This window comes from Camellia sinensis, chromosome 12 (assembly GCF_055761805.1).
Source record: "Camellia sinensis isolate YWXY chromosome 12, ASM5576180v1, whole genome shotgun sequence".
NCBI lineage: Eukaryota > Viridiplantae > Streptophyta > Magnoliopsida > Ericales > Theaceae > Camellia > Camellia sinensis.
In genome coordinates, this window is record NC_138972.1 from 60903152 (window position 1) to 60916565 (window position 13414).

A 13414-nucleotide genomic window follows, 5' to 3' on the forward strand; every position below is an offset into this window, starting at 1 on the left:
AGTTGTTTTGTTTTTGATGGCAAAACTACCAATTACCAAGAGAGTGTCAAGTTCATTTTAGATTACTCTACAAATATCCACCAAGCTTTCCTCAACTTAATCCTTAATCCTAAACCATTCTATAGACTTATCCATTGGTTTTTACCTCATGCAGGTAGGATCAAGCTGAATACAGATGGGTGCAGAAAAGATGGAGGAGAAGGAGGCTTTAGAGGGCTACTTCGTGATGAAAGAGGAGCTTGGGTGAGCGGCTACTATGGCAAAATGAAAATGGGAACAAGCCTCGAAGTGGAGCTTTGGGCATTGTATAAAGGTCTCACTGTTATTTTACAAAAGGGCCTATACAATGTATTGATAGAAACGGATGCAACCCAAGTTGTGAAGCTAATGGAGGAAGAAACTATCGACAACTACCCCTTCAGAAATTTGGTGGGTGATGCAAAAATGCTACTAAGAGGATGTGAATGCACAACTCAACACATTTGGAAAAAAAAAAAAAAAAAAGAAACTTATGTGCAGACGCTATAGACAAACTCGAAGTAGAACAACCTGAAGACATGGTGGTGGTGAATGAACTGCCAGCTGAAATTAGAGGCTTGCTAGTGAGGGACATGATTGGATTATCTAGTGAAATGGCTTAGCCCTTTGTTTGTAGTTTTCCTTCCAATGTTACCACACAAAAAAAAAAACTTAAAATTCAAACCCAAAACTATTTCTTGAATCTGTTTTTTTTTTTCTTTTCTTTTGTGATGCCTTGGTTCTTGGACTTGAACAGTATTGTGTAGTAAGGTAGTGTGCATCACTTCCAGTGTTTTGTTTATCGTATTAGGTTGTTGAGATTTCTTTCTACTCTTACTTAACCTTTTGTAATTTTTTCGGGTTAAAAATTTTGAGTTTTGGGCATTAGAACTTATCTTGGGTTGCAAAATCAATTCTGAGTTTTTTGGGCAAAACTGCTCGTGTGGATTTGGCAACTGCTCGAGCGGATCCTCATGAAGTTTTTCAGGCTGTTCAGAGTTTTCTGGGTAGAAAACCACTCAAGTAGATTTTTGGTGGATTTTCTGGGTAGCTCTCTGGAGCAAACCACCCGTGAGGCCAAAAAATTTGATCGTGCAAATTGGAAATTCTGCTCATGCAGAATTGAAGTTGCTCATGCAGATTTTGACGCGTCTGTCTCGAAATTCATGCTTTTTCTCCTCAAAACTAATGCCAAAAACGTGACACACAGATTTTCACTTCTCTCTCTCTCTCTCTCTTTCTCTCTCCCTCCCTCCCTCTCTCTATACTCATATTTTCTCTCCATTCTCTTTACAAACACACCCAAATCCAACTTCTCTCTAAAATTTAGCTTAAATTTTCAAGAGTTTGAGGGGGCTTTTTACATCAAATCGAAGAGAGCGACGAGGGCTACGTTCATGATCAATTGGATCGAGTTTTTGTCAACCTTGAGTTATACGGTTTTCTTCCTCTTCATCTCCCAAGCTTTAGGTATGGATAATCTTTGAGTTATATATATATATATATATATGTTTTTGCAAGATTATGCTTGTTTGAAGCATCTATTACATGTTTGAGTTATGAATTTGGGCTTTTGAACCCTAAATGATGTTAGAAGTTGATTTTATCTGTATTTCCCAAAACTTTTGAGAGTATGAGTTATGTTCTAAGGTGTGGATGTTGCTTTGGAAAAATCATTTCAAAAATGGAACAAAAACCTTATTTTGGTAAAAACCCTAGAATTTGGGAATTTTGAGAAAAAATTAAGATATTGTGAAATTGATGCTTGATAATTTGTTACGTGAGTAAATGATGGAAAAAATTTCTATGGTTGTATCAAATGAATAAATTTCATGTGAAAATAAGAAATTATTGATTTGGGAAGCTTGAGGAATAGCTTGTTATTGTTGTTTTGGAAAAACCAAATGCTAAAAATGATGATGAATATATGGAAAATGCATGAAGGTTGATGTTGTATTATTATTTCTTGTAACTGTATTATGATATTATAATGACAAGAGATGTCACTACAACAAATTACACTTTTGGTGACCAAATTTGGTGACCAAAACAAATTTGGTCGCCAAACATGTACCTTTTAGCGAGTAATTTTTTTGTCACCAAATGTGACAGTCGGGTTCCTTTCCCTTCTCTTTCTTTCTTCGCTTCATTCTCCATTTGCCTTTGTTGGGTTTGAAGCATCCATAAATGGTTCCCCAGGTTAATATTCTAGTTCTTGTTTTTGTCGGTGTTGAATTTCACTTGTTCCGAAGGGCGTATGGCTGAGTCCGGAGTGCCGGGAGGGAAGCAAAAATTTTTGGTGGCTGGGCTTAGGCCGCACGTGCGGGGCCCTAGGCCGCACGAGGGGTGGGATAGACCGCTCAAGTGGTGGAGGCTTAGACCCAAAAAAATTGATTTTGCCTAGAGCGCACGAGCAGAGAAAATGGACCGCAGGAGCGGTCAAGGTGGGGCGCATGAGCGGTGAAAAAGGCCGCATGAGCGGCCAACTGGGCAGTCCGTGCCCTGTTTTCTTATAACGTTTTGGTCCGAATATATATCACCTCTAACTCATTTTTCTCTCATTATAAACCTAATTTCTCTTCTCCTTCTCTCTAGAAAACACCTCAATCACACAAAACTCATTGATTTTTGTGATTCATGGAGCAAGATCATCAACATTTTCCCTCAAATATTGAAGATCCAGGGCTAGGGCTTCACTTGCTGGGTAGAAATCAAAGCTCTCTCATCCATCTAAGCTAGGGTTTCTTTTCTCCATCTTCTCAAAGACCTTGAGGTAGGGATTTCTTGAGTTATATATATAGTTTTGCTATTTGGGTGTTGATTTAAAAATATTCTTGTAGTTTTGTGCTAAATTTTAGATTTTGGTTTCAAAATGTTGAGAGTCTTGAAAATGGGTTTGAAACCTCTATCTTTTTACTACTTCTTGGGGTTTTCCCTCTATAAAACTCATGATGAATGATTATGATGGAGTTTCTCTTAGAAAATGATGAAATTTTACTTTCAATGGAAACCCTAGAAATTGGGGCTTTTTTGAAAAATAATGAAGATGCCTTGGAATTATTTATTTTCTGGTATCAAGAGGAAATGTGAGAGCTAATCTCACCAAATGTCTAACAAAATAGCAACTTCATGATATATTTGTATATGTGTGTGTGTGTGTGTGTGTGTGTGTGTGTTGGAGACTAAGTCCTCTTCTAAAATCCATTGATAATTGTATATTTGTGTAAAGTGGTAAGATGGCAAGTTGTTGAGTGCCATATGTGATGTGAAAATGCTTAATCGTAGTGTAATGGAAAAGTGAAATGAATGATGGCATGTTAGCCATATTGAAAGTTTGGTCGTGATGAATTAATGTTGAGGAATTGTTGTGGTGTGTCGAGGACACATGACTATTGTGTGAAATGAGAAATTGTAATCATGCGTTGAAGACGTATGGGTATCTTGTGGAAGAACAAGGTAAGGGGGAAATTAAAATGTGATGTTGAATATTGTTGTAGACATGTTTTTGAATATAAAAGAATGCTATGAGTTAGTAATTATTGCATCATATTCTCAATTGTTTTAATGTCATTATTGCACATCATGACATGAGTTGGAAAAGCGTTCATTTTGGGAAAGATCATTGTAATGAGAACTAATGGAAATGTGTATGGGGTAAATACGTTGGTAAGTCCGGATAGGAGGTGTAGATGAATTTGATAAGTTGGCCTGAGTGTGCAGGGCGAAAGACCCGAAAGCCGAGCGGATAGGTGTCGAGCCTTCTGGTTAATACCGGTAAAACTGACAGTTTGGTAGTACTCGTAGACTCCACTTGCAGACACCAGGCTAGGGATTACTAGTGTCGTATTTACTGCCCTTGTTGATTTAAATATTGAAAGTTTGAAATTGATGAGATTGCTAAATATTATTGAGAATATGGTGAATTTAAAATTGTGCATTGAATATTATTAAGAACATGATGATTTTGAAATAGTGCATCAAAATAAGATTTTCCTTCATTATTGGCACTTGCATGGCATTACATATGCATTTTTAACGTTGATGGAATTGGCAAAACTGTATATACTTTGTGAGGAATCTCTACTGGGTTTTATGCTCACCTCTATGGGAATTGGTGCAGGTAAAGATGTTGTGACCCCACCAAGCTAAGGGTGTGGAGATGTTTGAAGAAGAGTAGTTTGACTCTTATTTTGTTGTGATATTTGTTCATGTACTAGTTTGTAAATAAATGTGTAATGGCATGTGAGAATACTTTGGTAAACATTGGAACCATGCAAATGAATTTGATCAATATCTCATTTGGGAATGGGTTGATGTAATAGTTATGTGAGTTTATTTTCGAGGCGTGAGAACTTGGTATCAGAGCTACCGGGTTTGAATACATGAGGCTCGCGGGAAGTGGTTGCTATACCACAATGGGTTCATTTCGCATGATTAGGAAATGTTTTGTCTATGTGATTATGTGATAACATGCTTATGTGACTATGTGGGTATGTGATTAGACTTTTGGGATGTTATTTGCGCCTATTAGAGTCCTTGAAGTCTTATTAGAAGGGTACCTAATCAATACTCATTCTACTAAGAATTCTTGGTTTTCTCGTGGGATGAATCGCATCACTAAAGGATAATTCGTATGTGTTTACCTGACTACGTGCTTATGTGGAGTGAATTGAACTGTTTGTGTGTTAGAATGCATATAATTGTATTAGTTACGTGTGAGGCAAGTTGTGAGCACATTTGGAATTATGTGCTAAGTTATCCATTTTGTTCCTTAATTAAGATGTCAGGAAGGGTTCAAAGTCGTGGTGGTGAGTGTGTGTGCCTCGGGGAGGCTGTTGCGTCATGCACTTAGTTGATTTTATTTTTGAATTTTATAGGAGGTCTACACAGGGAACTAGAGGATGGATGTGTATTAGGAGTGTCAGTAGGGGCATGGCGGTTCCCCTAGCACCTATCGTTACAACATCGGTTGTCGACAAGGAACTTGCACGTGAGGTTATGAGAGCGGCACAGGATGCTCTAGCTCGCAATGACGGGGACAATGGGCGTACCCTCAAGCTTACTAAGGAGTTCCTCGCTCCAATTCATCGGAGTTTCTGGGAGAGGCAAGACCGCTGAAGGAGGAGAGTTGGTTAGAACAGATTACCAAGACTCTTGACACGCTCAGAGTCGAGGATGAGGGGTTGAGGGTTTCTTTGGCAACCTTCCAATTGAAGGGGGCTGCGAATTATTGGTGGAAGTATGTGAAGGGTATCGTAGGTACCACTTGGGTTGCGTTTATCGAGGCCTTCTTGGCTAATCCTTCTGCTCAGGAAAGGTTTAGGGAACAGTTTGTCGAGTTACGCCAGGGTGCTACTCCTTTGGCTCAGTTTGAGAGGAGGTTTTCTAGTTTGTCGAGATTCGTTCCAAAACTGGTGTCGAGAGAGGAGTGTCGTTGTTATGAGTTTGGGAGGCGGTTGCGTGATGATATCCGGGAGAAGGTGGTTGAATCTAGGTGGGAGGATTATTTTGATCTAGTCAAGGCGGCGACGCACGGAGAGGCTGTGGTCAGCAGTGTTGGTCGAGTTAGGGAGGAGGCCACATTGGTAACTCCTACAGGTCATAAGCACACTAGACTTAGCAAGAGGTGGAGGCGAGCGCATGCTGACTCCCAAACTCGGTCCCTGTTTTCATCAGGGGTTTCGAGCTCGTTCGTTGCGGGATCCACTAAGGTTCAGGCTCCAAACCAGGTTCAGTGTTCGGAGGTCGTTGTTTGTTTTGATTTTGGCCAGCGGGGCCGTGCTAGACGTTTTTGCCCTTTCCGTGTAGATCCTTTCGGTGTTTTAGAATCTAGTCAGACCTTGTTCCATCGGGGGCGTTATCGGTGTCAGACCCGAAGAGGCCAGGCTTCGAAAGCTTTGTGAGGGTCGACTTTTAAACCAGCGCGGTAGTATTACCCTTGAGAGGGATTTTTGTTTTAAGAAATCTATGTTATAAATTGTGAAACTTTTGTGATTGATCGGTGTGTTGTAGGATGCTAAGGCACCGTGGTTAAGTGTTGCATAAGTATTGTTGTTTGTTACCCTTACGTGTTGGGGCTTGCTAATGAAACTTAAATTCCTTGTTATGCCTGTAAAATGAAATGTGTGAATGGAATGGGTGATCCTAGTACTATCGTGTATCAACTGTTCAATTTTGTGATGGTCTCGTGATGGCCTTTGATTTTTGTTTAATTTAAAAATTGTTGATGGGGATTGAGAAGTCTGTGAGAAATTTTTGACAAGCGTAGTATTAAGCTTGAGGAAGTGTGAGACCCTAGAGTTTTGTGAAGATTAGTGGAAGTGATGTAGGAATGTCTAAGAGGGTATGAGGTTTACACCTCGGGTAGTGAGAATGGCGTTTGTGTGTGCTGCTTAGTGTTTTAAAATTTTTGATTTGTGAGTTCATTGGGGTCCTATCGACCATGAATAGGGCTAGTGCTATGTCAGGGCTAATTGTGAGTTAATAAAGGTGTGTGGAATGAGCTTGTAGTGTTGTTAGATTTTGGTGGAGATTTGAGTGGGGAAAAGAATTTCGTGGGTAGATACTTGAAGTATTACTAGAGCGATGAGTGGTTGGTGTTTTAGGTAACGAGTGTACCGTTGGTAAGGGTTATCTTGAGTAACCTGGATCGCCTGATCACCGTTGACCTACTCGGTCTTGTGTTGGGCATAAGAGTGTGTTGGCCATCTGGGCATGTGAATAGAATTCCTTTGGGAATGGTATGTAGGTGTTTGAAGACCGGGAGCGGAAATTCTCGGGTGATTAGTTAAGTTGAGTGGTATCAAGGAGGGTGACAAGTAGTCACTTTAGAATGGTTAGATGTGGGTTGTAAAGTTGAGTTTTTGGAAAATTTGTACAAATTTGGCTAGAGGGCGGCATGGTACCTGTGCCTAGGGCCATAGGCCTTGCGTTTGTTTGTGGTTATCGGTGCGCGCATCTCTGTGTGAGTTATTGAAGCTGTGAATCGAGGTAGAGTGTTAGCTTCTGGGTTGGGAATACTCATAGGCTTTTGGATACCGTTGCTCTTTTTAGTTAATGTTTGTGTTGGTATGGAACTTTCGGAGTTTGGAAAGTTATGTGTGTTGCATTGTTCCATTTAACACCATGATTATTTATATTTGTTGTTGTATTGGAAGATGTGGTTGTCTCATTGTGACAACACTGAGAGTGTGAAGGAGGTGATTGGGTGATGGTGGGGATTCACCGGGTGTTGTTGAGAAGATAAATTGATATGTGATTGTTGGACTTTGAAAACTTTCTTGGCATTTCTACTTCAACTAAAACCCCTGGGGTAAAATTTTAAAGCTTATTTTGGAAAAATAAAATAAAATTACAAAATGAATTGCTTTTACTCGAAGTTTATAACACGAATCCTTCCTTGGAAAAACAGCACGAATTCAAAAAAATAAAAAAATAAAAAAAATAAAATATTCTTTCTTTCAAGATGACAAGAACAATTCCTATTTTAACTGGTTTATGTGGTAAGAATAATGTTATTGACTGAACGGAATGGTATAATTGTTGTATTATGTTAATTAATATCGTGGAAAAGCTATGTTATGTTGTTGCGGTTGTGGCATCACCATGTGGGTGATGGGTGTTGTTGGTTAAAGGCAGGGATTAGCCAGTTGTTACAGTGGAGCGGAAATTAAAATGAACGAATTTTGGATTGTTACTTGAAAGGAAGAAAATGCATTCTGACTTGTGATCGGTGTGAATTTGAAACACTTTTGAGAAATGTTTTGTATGTAAAGAGATGACTTTTACACATAATTGAGAAAAAGATGAAAACCTTCTTTTGGAATTGAGTTGTTAATTATTGTACCCTTATGGTTGTAATGGTGTAACCACTTTGATTGTATTTCTAAATCTCGAGTTTTGTGCATTCGGTTATGTGGGTGGTTGGGCGTTGTAAGAACTTGTTAGATCGGAGTCTTGTCTCGAGCCGAGTTTTGTTGTGACCTTTTCCTTAAATGAGGTAATCAAGGATCTTGTGGTAGAGATCTAGTTTCCATCTTGTTAGAGTGCTAAGCGTGGAGAGTGTTTGGGCTAATGGTTGTCGTGGTCGTTCGTTGGTCTTATCTCATAGACCCAGTGAGTGGTGTGAACTGAGCTGAAGTCAGTGACCATTTCCTTGTGTTCTTGACCAATTTGGTATCCTTGATGTTCTTAGAGTCGGGGTAGTACTCCAAATTTGATTGTGGTCGAAAATTGGTGTTGGGTTCCTTGGTTGGTTGTGAGGTCTTTCTTGGCACCATTTGAGGTCTTATATGGCCGACCTTGTAGGCCATCAGTTTGTTGGGCCAAGGTAGGGGATGCACCATTGTTGGGTCTAGAGTTTGGTAGGGAGGCAACCGAGAAAGTTGCTTTCACCCGAAAGAGGGTAGTACGGCCCAAAGCCGATAGAAAGTTATGCCGATAGGAGGAGGCGACCTTTGTTCTTTGAAGTGGGTGATCGTATGTTCCTTAAGATCTCACCTAGGCAAGGTTTGATGAGGTTCGGTAAGAGTAGTCAGTGGTCTTCGAGGTCCTTTGGGCCTTCAAGTTATTGGAGAGGATCGAGGAAGTGGCGTACCGGTTAGCTTTACTGCCACAACTTTCGGGGGTTCATCATGTGATCCAAGACCATACCGTTAGTGAAGGCGTTGTAGAGACACCATGGGATTAAGGAAGCGACTTGGGGACGGGAAGCGGGGGTCCGCCCCAAGCACCCTGATTTGTTTGAGCATGCTTGGTTGTTTTGTTTTAGTTGTAATGTTTCCTAGTGTTGAGGAAAAAAATGATGAATTGTTGATCGTATGTTGTTGTATGTATTGTAAGTCTAAGCTAGAGATTAGGAAAGAAAGATAATTGCTATAAACGTTTTATTTCGAAAGCTTGATATGAGGAGCTATTATTTTGGAGAATGATGATAAAGGGCATGATATATGGTTATAGATAGTTCATTTCATTGTAAGTTTGAACAATGGTGTTTTGATGAGTTGATGATGAATGGATGTTAAATGTTGTTAAAATGATTGTTGTTGCTAGAGCACTTGGTTTTGGTGAGTCTTTTTTATTTTGGGGAGTCTATTCAAATTTTGGGGACGAAATTTCCGAGGGTGGGGAGGTTGTGACGGCCGGATTCCTTCCCCTTCTCTTTCTTTCTTCGCTTCATTCTCCATTTTCCTTCATTGGGTTTGAAGCATCCGTAAATGCTTCCCCAGGTTAATATTCTAGTTCTTGTTTTTGTCAATGTTGAATTTCGCTAGTTCCGAAGGGCGTACGGGTGAGTCCGGAGTGCCGGGAGCGAAGCAGAAATTTTTGGTGGCTGGGCTTGGGCCACACGTGCAGGGCCCTAGGCCGCACGAGCGGTGGGATAGGCCACTTGAGCGATGGAGGCTTAGACCTAGAAAATTCGATTCTGCCTAGAGCGCACGAGCGGAGAAAATGGACCGCACGAGCGGTCAAGATGGGGCGCTCGAGCGGTGAAGAAGGCCGCACGAGTGGCCAACTGGGCAGTCCATGCCCTGTTTTCTTATAACGTTTTGGTCCGAATATATATCACCTCTAACTCATTTTTCTCTCATTCTAAACCTAATTTCTCTTCTCATTCTCTCTAGAAAACACCTCAATCACCCAAAACTCTTTGAATTTTGTGATTCATGGAGCAAGATCATCAACATTTTCCCTAAAATCTTGAAGATCCAAGGCTAGGGCTTCACTTGGTGGGTAGAAATCAAAGCTCTCTCATCCATCTAAGATAGGGTTTCTCTTCTCCATCTTCTCAAAGACCTTCAGGTAGGGATTTCTTGAGTTATATATATAGTTTTGCTATTTGGGTGTTGATTTAAAAATGTTCTTGTAGTTTTGTGCTAAATTTTAGATTTTGGTTTCAAAATGTTGAAAGTCTTGAAAATGGGTTTGAAATCTCTATCTTTTTACTACTTCATGGGGGTTTCCCTCTATAAAACTCATGATGAATGATTATGATGTAGTTTCTCTTAGAAAATGATGAAATTTTGCTTTCAATGGAAACCCTAGAAATTGGGGCTTTTTTGAAAAATAATGAAGATGCCTTGGAATTATTTATTTTCTGGTATCAAGAGGAAATGTGAGAGCTAATCTCACCAAATGTCTAACAAAATAGCAACTTCATGATATATTTGTATATGTGTGTGTGTGTGTGTGTGTGTTGGAGACTAAGTCCTCTTCTAAAATCCATTGATAATTGTATATTTGTGTAAAGTGGTAAGATGGCAAGTTGTTGAGTGCCATATGTGATGTGAAAATGCTTAATCGTAGTGTAATGGAAAAGTGAAATGAATGATGGCATGTTAGCCATATTGAAAGTTTGGTCGTGATGAATTAATGTTGAGGAATTGTTGTGGTGTGTCGAGGACACATGACTATTGTGTGAAATGAGAAATTATAATCATGCGTTGAAGACGTATGGGTATCTTGTGGAAGAACAAGGTAAGGGGGAAATTAAAATGTGATGTTGAATATTGTTGTAGACATGTTTTTGAATATAAAAGAATGCTATGAGTTAGTAATTATTGCATCATATTCTCAATTGTTTTAATGTCATTATTGCACATCATGACATGAGTTGGAAAAGCGTTCATTTTGGGAAAGATCATTGTAATGAGAACTAATGGAAATGTGTATGGGGTAAATACGTTGGTAAGTCCGGATAGGAGGTGTAGATGAATTTGATAAGTTGGCCTGAGTGTGCAGGGCGAAAGACCCGAAAGCCGAGCGGATAGGTGTTGAGCCTTCCGGTTAATATCGATAAAAATGACAGTTTGGTAGTACTCGTAGAGTCTACTTGCAGACACCAGGCTAGGGATTACCAGTGTCGTATTTACCGCCCCTGTTGATTTAAATATTGAAAGTTTGAAATTGATGAGATTGCTAAATATATTGAGAATATGGTGAATTTAAAATTGTGCATTGAATATTATTGAGAACATGATGATTTTGAAATAGTGCATCAAAATAAGATTTTCCTTCATTATTGGCAATTGCATGGCATTACATATGCATTTTTAACGTTGATGGAATTGGCAAAACTGTATATACTTTGTGAGGAATCTCTACTGGGCTTTATGCTCACCCCTATGGGAATTGGTGCAGGTAAAGATGTGGTGACCCCACCAAGCTAAGGGTGTGGAGATGTTTGAAGAAGAGTAGTTTGACTCTTATTTTGTTGTGATATTTGTTGTAAGCCAAGGGCTAATGTGTTTGGGTTCGAGAGACCATTATGTGTAACCGGGCTATTGCCTTGGAACTTGTATGCCCTTAAGGGCCTTATTTGTTATGATTTAATGATTTCTTTTGCATGCTACCGGTTCATGTACTAGTTTGTAAATAAATGTGTACTGACATGTGAGAATACTTTGGTAAACATTGGAACCATGCAAATGAATTTGATCAATATCTCATTTGGGAATGGGTTGATGTAATAGTTATGTGAGTTTATTTTCGGGGCGTGACACCAAAGGTTGACGATTTAGCTACCATGTTATTTTAGTCTAGATATATTGTTTTTTGGTGACTAAAAAAAAAGTTAGTCACTAAATATATAATAATAGGCGACTACAATAATAGTAGTCGCCAAAAGTCTATATTTTAGGCTACTAATTCTAGGCTTAGTTGCCGTATACAGTTATTTGCCGACAAAATGGTAGTTTAGTCGCCAACTTATAGGGACATTTTTAGACCTTTTGGTGACTAAAAAATTTAGTTGCTGTATAATAAATTTTTACCGAAGAAAAAAGAAAAATAATAGCCAAATGATACTTTTGGCTACCAATATGTTAGTCGCTATTACTCAATCTTTGGCTACAAAACATTTAGTCATTATTCATTGTTATTTGGCGACAAAAAAAAAAAAAAAGTATAGTCGCTGAAGGTTGAATATTTTTTTTAGAGGGAAACAAATTAACTTTGGCGCCCGATATACACTTTGTTGACACACACTTTTGGCTCTCTATTATGTCTCTATCACACACACACACACTGTTAGGAAAATGACCCTTCCTAACCAAGATCGGTGAGTCATGAAATAACAAACAAAGAAGAAAAACAAATCAAACAAATCACACACACAAGAACACAAGGATTTACGTGATTCACCCCAAAATAGGGCTACGTTCACGACTGCTACGATTTGTCACTGTGATCAGAAAAATACAATTCTCTCTTAACCTAAAAGGGATGCCCCCTCATCTATTTATAAGTATAAAATTAGGATTACATAAAAGCACATGGGAATTACGAAAGTACCCAAAAAGTGAACAATACTTATCAAGGTCCACCGACCCAACAATCTTCCACTTGGAACATGATAACACAAGCTCTCCATCATCTTCATCACATAGAGGAACGCCGCAACAACTCGATCTTCCTTCATCAATCTTGAAGGCCAACTAAAGTTGCACACAACTTTAGTTTGTCAATGGTGACTGTCTTGGTCAACATATCTGTTGGATTTTTACTGCCTTAGATCTTCTCAAGAGACAAGACTCCATCATCTACAAGTGATCGAATGAAATGGTATCGTAGCTGAATGTGTTTCGTCCTAGAATGAAAAGCTAGATTCTTTGCAAGATGAATAGCACTCTGACTGTCACTATGCAAAATACTTATCTCTTGCATTTTACCCAACTCTATTAGGAAATTCTATAGCCAAGTCATCTCCTTCCCAGCTTCAGTAATAGCAACATACTCAGCCTCTATTGTAGAAAGGGTCACAATCTTCTATAATTGTGAAATCCAACTCACTGCTGTACCACCTAATGTGTAAACATAACCAGTAGTACTCTTTCTGTTATCCATATCCCCAGCCAAGTTTGCATCAACATAACCATGTAACCCGATGCTGGTTCGTCTGAAACAAAGTGTCATGTCTTTAGTACCACTCAAGTATCTAAGGATTCACTTCACTGCCTCCCAATGTTGCTTGCCAGGATTACTTATGTACCTACTAACCACTCTCACTACATGTGCAATGTCTGGTCTATTACAAACCATAACATACATTATGCTACCGATATCTGAAGTATATGGAACATGTTCCATAAAAGCCTGCTTGTCTTCGGTCTTCGGAGACTATTCTTTGGTAAGTCTAAAGTGGCTAGCCAATGGAGTGCTCATTGGTTTTGCACCATCCATGCTAAACCTCTTGAGAACTTTCTTGACATACTCAGCCTGTGACAACTTCAAAGTACCATTTGCCTTATCCCTGTGAATCCTCATACCAAGCATTTTGTTTGCAACTCCAAGATCGTTTATCTCAAATTGGTTGGACAAAAATTTCTTCAATCTTTTTATCTCTTCAATGCTAGATCTTGCAATAAGCATATCATCAACATATAAGAGCAAAATAGTA

At 39.1% G+C, this 13414-nt stretch overlaps 1 protein-coding gene across 1 annotated transcript; it reads left to right on the forward strand.

Moving 5' to 3' along the window:
* Positions 1-175: 175 nt before the first annotated feature.
* Positions 176-5921, forward strand: LOC145803605 (uncharacterized). The gene is made up of 3 exons (XM_082896920.1): positions 176-243; positions 4896-5123; positions 5186-5921. The coding sequence occupies exons 1-3, from the start codon at positions 176-178 to the stop codon at positions 5919-5921; spliced, it is 1032 nt and encodes a 343-aa protein (XP_082753046.1).
* Positions 5922-13414: the final 7493 nt, after the last annotated feature.

Excerpts from the sequence above, each read along its gene's own strand:
- LOC145803605 (XM_082896920.1), top strand. The coding sequence starts at position 176 with ATGGGTGCAGAAAAGATGGAGGAGAAGGAGGCTTTAGAGGGCTACTTC. Across the intron at positions 244-4,895 it reads GTGATGAAAGAGGAGCTTGG|GAGGTCTACACAGGGAACTA; the intron begins GTGAGCGGCTAC and ends TGAATTTTATAG. Across the intron at positions 5,124-5,185 it reads CATCGGAGTTTCTGGGAGAG|AGTCGAGGATGAGGGGTTGA; the intron begins GCAAGACCGCTG and ends TGACACGCTCAG.